At 40.2% G+C, this 14,710-nt stretch overlaps 1 protein-coding gene across 12 annotated transcripts in view; it reads left to right on the forward strand.

The window, feature by feature from the left end:
• Window positions 1–12,589, forward strand: part of TJP1 (tight junction protein 1) — a 245,215-nt gene extending 232,626 nt beyond the window's left edge. For 3 of the 12 annotated variants that reach the window (XM_042941198.1, XM_042941207.1, XM_042941208.1), the window contains 6 exons: window positions 807–857; window positions 1,967–2,127; window positions 4,568–5,045; window positions 6,786–7,003; window positions 8,212–8,355; window positions 11,046–12,589. In XM_042941198.1, the coding sequence (XP_042797132.1) occupies window positions 807–857; window positions 1,967–2,127; window positions 4,568–5,045; window positions 6,786–7,003; window positions 8,212–8,355; window positions 11,046–11,140 (1,147 nt within the window). In that variant the 3' untranslated portion in view covers window positions 11,141–12,589. The remainder of the gene's footprint in view (window positions 1–806; window positions 858–1,966; window positions 2,128–4,567; window positions 5,046–6,785; window positions 7,004–8,211; window positions 8,356–11,045) is intronic. The other 9 variants (XM_042941200.1, XM_042941209.1, XM_042941203.1 and 6 more) reach the window with 7 other exon arrangements.
• The last annotated feature ends 2,121 nt before the right edge of the window (window positions 12,590–14,710 follow it).

Here is a 14,710-nt window from a genome sequence, read left to right on the forward strand (position 1 = left end):
GGTAATGGATTCAGGTCTTGCCAGGAAAGAGCACAGGTTAATCATAGTCAGGTTTCAAAGGCATGCATATTTCAGCTTGCCTGTTCATCATCACCCCCACTAGGGATCAGCACAGCTGTTGTGTTGTACGGCTTCCTCCTACATTTTCACTTAGAGGATTTCTTTTGCCCAGCCCTTTTTTTCTTAATGGAGCACTTCATTCTTACTTCTTCAGACTCTGCTGATTATTCTTAGTATTGCTTCTTTATTTAGTCTGTTTCTTTGCTCACCACTAGCAAGTGAAGCCAAAGTGGGCAGAGATGGAAGAGTAATAAAGCTCAAGCACCTTGCTACTCACTAGCAGCACAGTAAAATACGTGGAGGGCCGGGACACCTGAGCAGCTCAGAAGGTTAAGTTTCCAACTCTTGGTTTTGGCTCAGGTCATGATCTCATGGTTAGTAGTGCAGAGCCTGCTTGCAATTCTTTCTCTCCCTCTCTCTGCCCTTCCTGCGTGCATGCATGTGCGCGCGCTCTCTGTCTCTCTCTCTCTCTCAAAATAAATAAACATTTTTAAAATGTATGTGGAAAGTGGGCAGGCAGTACCTAACTATATTAACTGTATTTTGATTTATTGGTGATTTTCCAAACTTAAGTGAGAGCTAGTGATGTTTTCTTTTCTAGATCAGATGATTCTGAAATGGTGGATGTGTATTTTTTGGTTGATATTTTAAAATGACATTTGAGTTCCATTTGCTGCAAATGTACTTAGTTAGATTGACCATTTTCTTTCGTTTTTCTATTGCGCTTTTGCTTTGCCATCACCTAGATTTCTTGGCTCTTACCCTAGCTATGACTACTTGAAAAGGACCGTCAAGTGGTAAGACTGGCATTAATGTGAGGCTGTTACATGAGGTGTCCCTCACTGCATCACTGGCATTATGTGCACTTTTAGATTTTAAAGTCATCTTCAAATGTTTAGCCTAAGTGCCTGAAAGCGACAAAACCATGTAGTTTTAAAGCCAATCACTAGAGTAGACTTCCCCAATGAAATTTTCTGTGAAAATACATTCCAAATGTGTGTTTTGTTTGTGCACATAAAACCAGTGCAGCTTTGGCTCTCTGCAAAGGTTTAGATGGCAGTGTTGTAATTATGGGTCTATTTTAAAGATTTTTGTTTGAATTGTACGTGTTACATATTAACAATTGGCAATCTGAAAAATAAGCATACATGGCACAATTTGACTTAAAAGAGCCTTATAAAATCAAGCAGTGTCTGCTACTCTAGCAACTGTTAAACAATTAAAAATGGATCTAGTAAATCAAGGGCAGTTTCAAAGTGAAAGATGTCCAGTGTGTTTAGTGTTACTGGAACACAACCACACCCATTTCATTTACATATTGTCTATGGCTGCTTTGGGGCAGAGTTCGAATAGTTGTGACAGAGACTTTATGGCCCAAAAAGCCAACAACATTTACTGTCCAGCCCTTTACAAAAAATTTGCCAACCTCTGGTCTATAAAAACATTTTTTGTGGTGCTCTGAGTGTGCCAGAAACCAAGGATTTGTACCTTAGATACCAAATCAGAAGTGAATCTAAGGAAGATTTGGGCCAATAAATATTTTTCAAAATATTTGCAAGACTTTCTTAAACCTCCCAACCATTACTGCCTTTTTGTAAGCAACACAATTAATATTACAAGTATACCCAAAATTTCATCTGCCTTTGGTTGCCATCTTCTGGATGTTTTACTAATATTCTTTAAGTATCTGTCCTGTCTTTACATTTCTTGTGCTGATGAATGATTGAATTTGTTTGTATATTTTGGTAGAGTTAGCCATTTATACTCATAAGAATAAATTGTGAAATTTCCAGTTTTTTGTTGTTGTTTTTTTTTAACTCAGGGATAATTAGAAGAATGAGAACTTGCTTTTTTGTAAATGTGAATCCATATTCATAAGTTGGCATTGTCTTTGTTTTTTTCATAGGGGAAAGTCTCCTGAAGCTGACACTGTGGATAGATCATTTGGTGAGAAACGTTATGAGCCGATCCAGGCCACTCCCCCTCCTCCTCCATTGCCCTCCCAGTATGCCCAGACCAGCTCCTCTCTCGCCCTCCACACGCATGCCAAGGGGGCACATGGTGAAGGTAGGAAGTTTGGTTTGGAAGTTGGCATTACTGCTGTAATAGAGTAATACTTACAAAATTGTATTCTTGCAGTTTGTAAGCAAAAGTGTTTTTCATTTAAAAATACATACTTGGGAGCCTGAGTGGCTCAGTCAGTTAAGTGTCCAACTGTTGGTTTCAGCTCAGGTCAGGATGTCACAGTTCGTGAGTTCAAGCCCTGCATCAGGCTCTGCACTGACAGCACAGAGCCTGCCTGAGATTCTCTCTCCCTCTCTCCCTGCCCCTCCTCTGCTCTGTCTCTCAAAATAAATAAATTTAAAAACAAATTTTTTTAAAAATACATACTTGAAACATATAGGCTGGGAACAATGAAACTAAGTGTTTTGTTAAAAGTACATCTCCTAAAAAAAAAAAAAACAGGTACATCTCCTGTTTTTATAACTATAACCATTGTATCAGAAAAGACTTTTAGCTAAATAGATGTTAATCTGTTTTACTATCACAGCTCAATTTTTGGAAGTAGTATTTGTTTGCCGGTATGTCTGAATCTAAATTTTTGATCGGTGTTTTGTAAAAATTACTGTTATATTCCATTTATATCCATGGATATAGGAAAGCCATAAAGTCCCACATAACCTGCAACCCTTAGCACCTCACAGTTATGTGCTGTGGCAAAATCCCAGCAGAGTAGCCAACAGCTCCAGGTGATTCATTTTAGCAGCTGTACCCCTGCGTTTTTCCCATCTTCTCTCCTTCATGTCTCCCTGACCAGGAACTATTTTCCTTTACCCATGCCGCCTCTCTTCCGGGGCCATTGGCGTGGCTCCTCTCCTTCATTCCTGCTTGCTTCATCTTTCTCTCTGGCCTCACACAGGTGCAGCTCACTCCTCCGTTGTTCAGAGCACCTGTTGTTCCTGCTGCCTCCTCAAACTGTCCTATGTCTCTTTGCCTTCCATCAAACACTCTGAAAGGGAGACTGTTGCCTTCACCTCCAAATGCCCCTTTTTTGGCCCTTTCAAAAAAAAAAAAAAAAAGATTGTTTATTTTACCCTAAGAATATACCATGATTTATCCATTCTCCTGTTGGCTTTTTGCTGCTACAGACATTTCTCTGTTATTTACAAGAATCAAATTCTAGGCCAGCTGTAGAGGTGTACTGGTAGATTGATCTTACCCCATGTTTAGGATTTTCTTTCCACACTGTCATGTCTGCAGGTAAAGTTTTAATTCTTTCCGATCCTTAAATGCCTTTTCTTTTTCTTGCCTTCTTGTGCACTGTCAGGGACCTCCGTCAAATGTGTCAGTTTGGAAGTGATGAGAGCAGACATCTCTGCCTTCCCCATCTTGGGGAGAAAGGATTTAATGTTTCACCCTTACGACATTAGCTCTATGTTTTTTATGGCTTGTTATAGCTACTCTTTATTAGGTTTTAGATATTCCTTTCTATTCCCCTCTAGTTTGCTGAAAGTATTAGGTCACATGCTGTTTCTGCATGTAGTAAGATTACCATAACATTTTCCTTCTTTAGTGTGTTAATGCAGTAAATTATATTGCTGTGTTCACAAGGAATTTGGGTTTATTTTTTTCCTTTTTATGTAATGTCCCTGTCTGGTTTTACCATCGTTGTTGTGCTAGTTCATAAAAGAGAGCCTAGGACATGTCCCCTGTTTTCTTTCTAAAAGATGTATAGTGTTGGTGTTATTTTTTCTGGAATTATTTCCTAGAATTCAGTTAGTACTTCTTTACCTTGCCACCAGCCATGTGTGGAGATTCCTGTTCCACATCTTTGCCAACTCTTGGCATTACTGAACCGAAGTGTTGACAATCTAATGGGTATGAAGTGTATTTGGGGTTTGTTATGTATTTGCATTTCCCTGGTAGTGAGGTTTTCTGTCTTGTAAGGTAACTGAGCATTCTGGCCTTCACTTCTGTTGTTGCCTCTGCACAGCTTTCCCCATATTCCTATTAGTAGCATCTTTCTGGTGGGTGTATAGGGGTTCTTTATAGGTTTTAGATCCTAATTCTGTACAGTTATGCAAATTGTGCTCCCAGTCTGTGGCTCCTTTTGACTTCATTTAGGTGAGTTCTGTAGTGTTGATTTTTTTTTCTTTTTTTTCCCCTTTTTTTAACATAGCTATACTGTCATTCTGTTTCTAATTTGATACGGACAGTGGGAGAGGGTACTCAGACAACCAGGCTCTGGAGGCCTGGACCCTGAGCAGCATGACCCTGACTCCACAGTCACAAGGTACCCCAGAGTACCACATGTGTCCATGCCCCTCCTGGTCCCTCGATGTCACAGGTAGCCACCAGGGTTCAAGAGTCACTTTCTAATTGTGGGGACCGTGACTTGGGCCTTGACTTCAGCACCGAGACAAGTTAAGATGGGAGAGACATCATAGGGGCTATTAAAACTTCTTTGAGGAAGTTTTTTAAATGCTTATATATGTTTATTTTTCAGGTAATTCGGTGTCATTGGATTTCCAGAATTCTTTAGTGTCTAAACCAGATCCACCTCCGTCTCAGAATAAGCCAGCAACTTTCAGACCACCGAACCGAGAAGATACTGTTCAGTCTACTTTCTATCCCCAGAAAAGTTTCCCGGATAAAGCTCCAGTTAATGGAGCTGAGCAGACTCAGAAAACAGTCACTCCAGCATATAATCGATTCACACCAAAACCATACACAAGTTCTGCTCGGCCATTTGAGCGCAAGTTTGAAAGTCCTAAATTCAACCACAATCTTTTGCCAAGTGAAACTGCACATAAACCTGATGTGTCATCAAAAGCCCCTACTTCACCAAAAACTCTTGTGAAAGCGCACAGTCTGGCACAGCCTCCTGAGTTTGACAGTGGAGTTGAAACTTTCTCCATCCATGCAGATAAGCCCAAATACCAAATGAATAATGTCAGCACTGTGCCTAAAGCTGTTCCTGTGAGGTAAGATTTTTGCCTTTTTCTTGGCTCTGTGATTTGTCTGATGTGAGTTTGGTGTAGTTTATGTGATTTGGGACTTTTAAGAATCATTCTGACATAAACTTTTTTTTTTTTTTTTTAATGTTTGCTTATTTTCGAGAGAGAGAGAGAGCACACATGCACAAGTGGGGAGGGGCAGAGAGAGAGGGAGACACAGAATCCAAAGCAGGCTCCAGGCTTTGAGCTATCCGCACAGAGCCTGATGTGGGGCTCGAACTTGTGAACTGTGAGATCATGACCTGAGCCAAAGTCGGATGCTTAACTGACTGAGCCACCCAGGCTCCCCTTAACTTAAACTTTTAAACTGAACAGTTTTGTCCAAAAGGTTGTTGCAATGAATGCTGTTATATGAAAGGTCCTGCAAGAGGTGTAAGAGAACATTAATAAAATAATAAAGCTAACTGATCATGTACAGTCCATAGATACTGTCAATATCCCCATTTTACTAAGAACTGAAGTCAGGTGACACTGCATGTTGCCCAGTCACACAACTAGGGTGAGGGAGCCCGGTTCAGCTGCTCCTGGTCATCTGAATACAGAGCCCGTATTCTGAACCAAGCATAGCATTCCATAACCTCTAACCTTGGCCTGCTTACATTTGGAAAATATCTCAGAAGCCTAAGCACCTGTATTCCCTGTCTACTCTCTGTTCAACAGTGATACTAGAAAATGTAACAACCTCAAAATGGTTGCTCTTTTTATGGTTTTAGTGAGTAATATATTTGAGCAAATGAGACTGGGAAAGCCTCATATACTCCTTTCTCTAGACCTGTTCTGGCCTCACATAAGCTCACCTCAGCCTCCCAAATCCACTTACATTGTCAAGCCACCTGCTGAAACAGAAGCACTTGCAGGCAGAACCCAGGGCCAGGAGGGCCACCTGCCAGCTTCCCAAAAACAGGGATGGTCATGGAAATGTGCTGCCTTCTCCTCTTTGTAAGCTTTTCCTGTAGTGGGGGATGGGGTGCCACATCAGCATTGTCCCTGCTGCTCTGGTCATGCAGGAATCATCTGTAGCTTTCCCTCCACACATTTACTGTGTCGGTCCATCTTTCTGCTCACTTTTAGGTTGTGACTCAAAATTTTACTCCAAGCAGTCTTGGTAGCCTATGCTTTTGAAGCAGTCTTTGATACCACATCCCCTTGGCCTCTGATATTCTTTGTGTACTAAGTGAATATACTTTTTTTTCATGGGTGCTTGGGGTGTACCCATACCAAAGTATTGTAGAAAGCTTTGACAGCATGGGCCATAAGTGTGCATGCTCAAAATCCTAGGGAGATAGAGAACCTAATTAGTACTCATCAAGTCTGAGATGCCATAAGTTGCAAGATGCAACATTGTCTTATATATCACTAAGAAGAAAAGAAAAGTGCTATCAGTTAAACCATGACTTACCGTCAGTTTTAAAATACGAATTTCATGGATGTTAAAATGTGGTTCTTAAGACCAACGTATTGTAGTAGTTGGGTGAGCAAGGTATTAGGCTTTGTACATTCAGTAATGAAATTGATTAGTTATCTTCAAAAATGAAATCGATTTCTCCAGGAAGAATATGATTTATTACTCCTGTGAGTAAAGTGTGTCACCAAAAACTTACCTTCTTGATTAAATGGAGAAATAAAATGAAACAACCTGTTAGGGTCATAATGGAAACTCTGCTATATTGTTGGAGGTTTATTCATTAGCTGTTTCTGGATTCTCAGCCCTTCAGCTGTGGAAGAAGATGAAGATGAAGACGGTCACACCGTGGTGGCCACAGCCCGAGGCGTGTTTAACAGCAATGGTGGGGTGTTGAGTTCCATAGAAACCGGCGTTAGTATAATTATCCCACAAGGAGCCATTCCTGAGGGAATTGAGCAGGAAATCTATTTCAAGGTCTGCCGAGACAACAGCATCCTCCCACCTTTAGATAAGGAGAAAGGTAAATGGTTTTATTTTTCTGCTTGGTTTTTAATAACTTGAGTTGTCCTGTGTGCTCTTCAAAGCTTGTAGTGTTCAATTGAGAGGATAATCTGGACCCCTTTTCTGCTTTGCCAACCCCAGCACGTTTCTCCCATCAGGGCAGGCCTCTCCAGTGGGCACTGTGAAGGGGGGTGCCCTGGGATGGCATCACAGGCAGGCACGGGGTGTCCCACAGGAAGTCCAGGCTGGTGGAGGTGAGCACACAAGACCTTCCACTCATTGGGCTTTACTTTCACTGTGAAAGTGACAGTGACAGCAGATGACTGGCCTTTGGGCATTCCTCCCTTGGTCTGCTAGGTGGTCTTAGCTGACCTCACCAAATCTGTCTTTGCGTCATTCATCCCTTCCATGTCTAGAGACAGGTTAGATAACACCCACTCAGAAAGGCTTTGCTCCATGCCTGTCACCTGACTGTAAGACAGAGGCTTCTCGGGGCAGGTGCTCGTCACCCCAGCTCTAGCACTAGTAAGAGCTCCACACGGCGAATAAAATATCCCTCTCAGGTATCACCATGTGTGTTTCTGAACTTAAGGAATCCAGGAAAGCTGTTATTTTTCGTAATCTTCCTGGATATGTCAGGACGATACGATGAACTACGTGATGACTTCTTTTGGAATCTTATAGCAGTTGCTTTACTTCCTTAAATATGTTACTCGAGCTCATTTTCTTACATTTTGCTGGAACACTAACATATGTTGGCCCTGTGTGAATCCCTTAAACCAAGTCTGTAGCAAATACAACATTTAAAACGTAAGATCTAAGTAACATTTACAAAAAATACATTTGAATATACAAGAACCCCATGATCGAATGGTGTAGCCACTGGCTACCTGTGGTTATTATGAATTGAAATGTGCTGGAAGTATAAAATACACACTGATTTCAGAGATTTACTATATTGGTTACATGCTGAAATAATGTTTGGGATATATTGGGTTACATAAATATTAAAAATTTATGTCCCTGTTGTTTTTTCTTAATGTGGCTACTAGAACATTTTAAATTACACACGTGTCTTGCATTATGTTTCTCTCGGTCACTGCAACTGTAGAGAACTAATGGCATTTGGCTTTAAAGCATGTCATTAGAAGGGAGGATGAGGAGAACTGTGGGCTAGAAAGAAGATGGTCATCTAACCTCTCACTCCCACCCCCTCCTTGACTGCAGGCGAGACACTGCTGAGCCCCTTAGTGATGTGTGGGCCCCATGGCCTCAAGTTCCTGAAGCCCGTGGAGCTGCGCTTACCACACTGTGCGTCCATGACTCCTGACGGTTGGTCTTTTGCTCTAAAATCATCCGACTCCTCGTCGGGTATGCTGTCTTCACTCTGTCCTTTGGGGGCTTTGGGTACTGTCATTGATTAATCCCTGGGCTGTTGGAGCTACACATGCTGTTTGTTAGCACATCTCTACCTCTGTTGCTGTGGCCTTGTAGGCATCACCAGTGTTTTGAAATTTCTTTGTGGTTCATATATAAATGAATATGGAAAAGTATGGGAAGTTTCTGCCTTTTAAACATTGATGATTTGGCCAAAGGTTGGCTGTTTCTTGGTGTTCAACAAAATTATTTGTTCTGTCAAAATTTTTAAGATGCAGTGGGAGAATTTTTGTTGCTCTACGTACATGGGCATTTCCATCTTCTTATTAAGATGATTCCTTTATATACTAATTTCTGTTTTGGTTACCAGTCTTTAATTCCTCAATCTACAAAGTATAGACACCAGAGAAATCTGCAAGACAAAAAATACCTTCCACTGGGATCATACTTGGCCACGGTTTTCAGTGCAAAACCCTGAATAACTGCTGTTGTACACATTACTTTTAAATGGCTTTTTTTGCTCTTAAGATCATAATTTCAAAATTTCCATTGCATTTTCACATTTCTCACTTCTTTGGGTGACTACATCAGTTACCAGTTGAAGCATTCTATATTTTTTGGTATAGATCACTTTAATTAAACCTAATATAGAGAAATAAGAATTTAAAGTTTTGCTTCTGAATTTTTAGTAAATCAGGTGAACATAATGCAGTTTTAATATGAAGTAGAGCTTTAGGGTATTAAAATTGTAGGAATATACTTTAATACTACCCAAGATTAAAAATTATATATAAATATGTATTTCCTGATATCTGCAGGTACATTTTCTGGAAAAAGCTAATAAATTAATTTTAATACACTGGATAGTAAAGCTGTTTCCTCAGGGACTCCACTGAGAAGCATTTTATTAGCCTAGTTTGAATTAATGAATTAACATTAATAAAACTGCACTTAAAACGTGATATTCTGAAAGTCAAGTTGTAGCATGAGCTCTGATTGTTTTCTAAACCAAATTAGGATGAAAGTCTTTAAAATAACTGTCTATTGTAGTTAGTTGTTTTAGAAATGATTTTCTTCCGGGATATTATATGAAGCATAAGTTATCTATTTGTTATTCCTGCTTTTTATGCCACAGAACAAAAGTTATTTTGTTAGAATGAAACAACTTTTTCCTGTGTTAAATTTTGAGTGCGTTCACATAGAAGAGAAATGTTCCTCTGTGTAATCCCATATGGCTCTAGAATGCTTTGCTACTATAAATTTCTGTTTAGAAAGTCAGGGATAGCTTTTTTTTTTTTTTTTTTTTTTGTCTCCAATGTTTATTTTTGAGAGAGAGAGAGAGCGCGCACGCCAGTGAGGGAGAGGCAGAGAGGGAGAAACGGAATCCAAAGCAGGCCCCAGGCTCTGAGCTGTCAGCACAGAGCCCAACATGGGACTTGAACTCATGGATCACGAGATCATGACCTGAAGCGAAGTCGGGTGTGTTCAACCCACTGAACCAGCCAGGCCCCCCATGGGGGGTAGCTTTTGATAAGTACTAACTTGATCCCAACAAAAATTAGTATAATAAGTGGGGGGTTTTTTGTTTTCTTTTTTTACTTCCAAAGAGTTGTTTTCACTCTACCTCATGCCTGAGCAGGCTGTTCTCTGCAGTACTGCCCATAGAGATCTGTGAAGTTAGATCACTCGGTTTTAAACTGCTGAGCCCATTGATGACTCAGAGACCATTTCGGTGTACGGCTCGCTGTACATAGCGTCTCTCAGCCTTGCCGTAACGTGGATGTTGTGGCCAGATGAGAATTCTTTGTTTGTAGGGGCTGTCCTGTGCATCGTGGGCTGTGTAGTGGCATCCCTGGCCTCTGCTCACCAAATGTTGGTTGTGACAGGCCAAAACGTCTACAGACATCATCCCACAGGGGTGCAGAATCGCTCCTGGTTAAGAACTATTGTGTAAGGGAGGCAAAAGTCAGCAGCTTCGAGTATCCCTTACCTTGGATGCCACAGAGCATACAGTCATGCCAGCCTTCTTCACACTAGGTGTCCAATACTGGGGCTTCTTAGCTTCAGCTGCAAATCTCAAAAGCAACAAGAGCTTGTTAAAAATGGAAATACCCAAGCCCTTCTTCAAACTCAACAGACAGTGAATTTTCAGAATTTCACAAGTGATTTTGTTGTACCGCCAAGTTCAGGGCTGAGAAACTCTCGGCCCAGACTTGCTGATTTTTGGGAGGTAAAGGGGAGGAAGGGTCTTCCTTCCAGAAGAAACCAGATTCTGCAGAATTTTCAGGCATTCATTCATTGGCGTGTAGTTGAGTGTGAGAAATGTGTTCTCATATTCAGTTCAAATGGGTCCCAACTTTCAGAAGTGCTGTCAATAGTTCTGTGTACCCAGGCACTGGAACTATACCCCAGGCATATTTGTTGCCCCAACTTGTATTCACTGTTTGAAAAGGCATAAACTTGAAAACATAAAGAATAAAGGAGAAATCTGAAACCACTTTGAATCCTTAGATGCTAGTGGGTCCTCAATGGAATATAGCACTTAGAGCTTTGATAACAAGTGCATATGCTGAAGAACGAGAAGAAGGTTGTATGGGAGTATATGTGTTTATGTTTGTCCCATGACCATTAGGGCTGGCACTTTAACCAACCACAATTGATATGAACTTCTTTTTCTCTCATAGGTGATCCTAAAACCTGGCAAAACAAGTGTCTTCCTGGAGATCCAAATTACCTTGTTGGAGCAAACTGTGTTTCTGTCCTGATAGACCACTTTTAATTCTTAAAATATAGGAACTTGTTAAATAATGTGAAACTGGGTTAAACTTACTAAATCTAAATGGAAGCACTCTATCAAGTATTACACTTTTCTTAGAATTGATACTGCGATTTGTTAGTATTAAGCATTTTGTTTGAACAGATGAAGATTAGTGAGCATGCCCCTGCCCATGGTCAGAAAACATGCTGCAAACTGCGTGTTTATAATTGAAAAACTATTGGTATTGGCTGGAGGGTCAAAGATGGTTTGCTTTGTGATGATTTTTGTACTTTTTTATGGTCACTGCTTAACTTCACATATTGATTTCCGTTAAAACACCAGCCAGTAAATGGGGTGCATTTGAGTTCTATTCTTTCCAAAGTACATTGTTTCAAACTTTATTATGGCCCTAGCCTGGCATACACATTTTATTTTATTATGCATGAGGTAATATGCACACATTTTAAAAATGTACCTGGAACCATATAAACCAGTGTAGTAGATTTAACAGAAATGTACAGCAAGGGGAATTTATAGCTCTTTTTGGCAGGGGGTGGGGGGAGTCAAGTGAAGACAATTACTTATTGTATATGAAAACACATTTTTTTAGGGAAGGACACCAAAGCATGTGAGACTGGTTCTGTGGCTTCTTTGGATCTATAACCATATCACCACAAACATACTAACCAGCAGGAATGCCTTACCCTCATGTTTTTAATTCTTAGATCATTCTCTCCGTGTATTACTAAGTTTTTATGGCTTTTGTGCACATCTAGATACTGTATCATGAAAAAGATTGAGTAAATTGTGGATTTGGTGGTTTCAGAAATGTATAATCACCCAGAAGAAAAAAAATGGTGTGATCTGGGGATTTTTCTTTTCCTCCTCCAAGGGGCAGTGGTGGTTTTCTGTTCTTTTTTGGCTATGCATTTGAAAATTTTGATGTTTCAAGGATGCTTGTACATAACGCGTGCATACCACTTTTGTTCTTGGTTTGTAAATTAACTTTTATAAACTTTACCTTTTTTTATACATAAACAAAACCGAGTTTCTTAAGGCTACCTTTGTATCTCTCTCCTGTACCTCTTGAGCCTTGAACTTTGACCTCTGCAGCAATAAAGCAGCATTTCTATGACACCTACAAGGTCATTTTTAAAAAAAAAAAAAAAGAATGCACAGAGTTGTTACATTTTTAAAAGTGCTGCATTTAAAAGATACAGTTACTCAGAATTCTCTAGTTTGATTAAATTCTTGCAAAGTATCCTGACTGTAATTTGTGATACCATGCTGTGCCCTAAAGTGTATTTTTTTACTAATAGACAATTTATTATGGCACATCAGCACGATTTCTGTTTAGATAATACACCACTACATTCTGTTAATCATTCATTAGGTGTGACTGAATTTCTTTTGCAGTTATTAAAAAATCTCAAATTTCTAAATCTGCAGAATAAAACTTTTTAAAATAAAGTGCTGGTTTGGTCTGTTTCCCCCCAGTTTCTAGTTTCATGCAACTTTATAATCCTGTTAAAAGTCCTGCATCCTGCTGCACATCACCTAGTCCCCTTCTACTGCATCAGGTAGGGTGTCTATGGAGTACGTCCCTGCAGCCAGTGCACCCTGATAGGTGAGCAGTGCCTGTCACTGAAACCTCAAGACAGAGTAAGAAGAGAAGGAGGCTGACTTAGAGAGTTCTTGGCAGTGTTTCCACCACTTCTGTAAATATACATATATTTATGTGTGCATTCGTGCCTTGTATCCTGCTTTTTCCCAAAAACGTAACATGGACATTTTCTTATGTTGTAACATTTGGGGGTAGAAAGTGATTTTAATGGCTTTAAATATTCCATCATGATTGCCATATTTATTTAACAACCCCCCTATTGACATAGAGGTGGTTGGTTGGTAGGAAGTGCAGATCTATGTAGATTCAGTCTATTTTATTTGTTGCATCTTTTTTATGTACAGTAAAAGTATCCGTTTTAGTGTGCAGTTCTCCAAATTTTGACGGAGGTACATAGTTTTATAACCATTACTACAATTAATACATCAAACAGTTTCATCATCCCCCAAAAGTTCATTGTTTCTCCCTCTTTATACCACCCCCCCGCCACACACACACACACACACACACACACACACACACACACACACACTTCTCCAGCCCCTGGTGGGCAATGATTTCTACCCTATAGTTTCTCCTTTTTGAGGGTGTCCTGTAAGTGGGATCCTGCAGTATATATAGCCTTTGAGTCTGGCTTCTTTCACTTAGCATAAAGCATTTGAGATCCATTTATGAAGTTGCAAACATTAGTAGTTCTTTGTTATTGTGAGTAATGGCCCATTGTGTGAGTGCACCACAGTCTGTCATCCCCAGGTGAACTTCAGGTGAACCTGTCTCCAGGTTTGGAGATTATGAATAAAGCTGCTATAAACGTTTGCATCTAGGTTTTTGTGTGAACGTAAATTCTTCTCTTGATTTAAACACTAGGTGTGGGATCACTGACTCCTATTGTGAATAGAAGTTGAGCTTTGCAAGAAACTGCCACCCAGCCTGCAGGAGTGCTGTACTGTCATGCATCGGCCATCTCTGAGGGGCCAGTGGCTCCTCGTCCTCACCAACAGTTGCAGTTACCAGTGTTGTGTTTAGCCACTGTAATGGGCCGTCTCCTTGTGGGTTTGATTTGTGTTTGCCTGATGACTTAGGATGTTGAGTATCTTTTTACTTATCTGCCATGCATTCTTTGGCGAGGTATCTGTTTCTAGCTTGTTTGTGTAAATTGCCTTGTTATTATTTTGAGAATTCTTTGGTTTTTTTAAGTTTACTTATTTTGAGAGTGCATCAACAGGGGAGGTTCAGAGAGGAGGAGAGGCAATCCCAAGTAGGCTCCGCGCCATCAGCACCGAGCCTGATGCAGGGCCCGAACTCATGAACTGTGAGGGGATGACCCGAGCTGAGACCAAGGCCCGGGTGCTCAACCAACTGAGCCATCCAGGCACCCCAAGAGTTCTTTACATAATCTGCATGCAGATTTATTACCAGATATGTGGGTTGCAAATATTTTCTCAGTCTGTTAATTTTCTTAATGTCCTTTGAAGAGCATAAGATCTTAATTTTGACAAAGTCCAGTTTATTTGTTTCTTTTATAGATCTGGCTTTTAGTGTCATATCTAAGAAATCTTGGCCTAATCCACAGCATGGAGATTTTTCTGTTTCAAAAGTGTCTTTTAGTTTTAGGTTTTATGCTTATGTCTCTTATCCTTTTGAGTTAATTTTATGCATGGTGTGAGATCTATGTGCCATTGAGTCTGTTCTCTTATTTTAATTGAAGTATAGTTGACACACAATGTTACTTTAGCTGTTCAGGTGTACTAGTCTCTTCTGTTTTAAATGTGTCCTTACTGTGAGCACAGATCCACATACACAAGGCCTAAACAAGACTGCATGTTTCCATATATATATTTGTTGTTTGTACCTACCTGCCTGGCTTTTACATGTATACACTGCATGGATGTCAGGCAAGGTTTATATACCTGGTGTTTTATCATGTTTACAGGAGTGAGGGCGTGTTGTTCCCTCAGACCACCTTC

Source organism: Panthera leo, chromosome B3 (assembly GCF_018350215.1).
Source record: "Panthera leo isolate Ple1 chromosome B3, P.leo_Ple1_pat1.1, whole genome shotgun sequence".
NCBI classification, from domain to species: Eukaryota; Metazoa; Chordata; class Mammalia; order Carnivora; family Felidae; genus Panthera; species Panthera leo.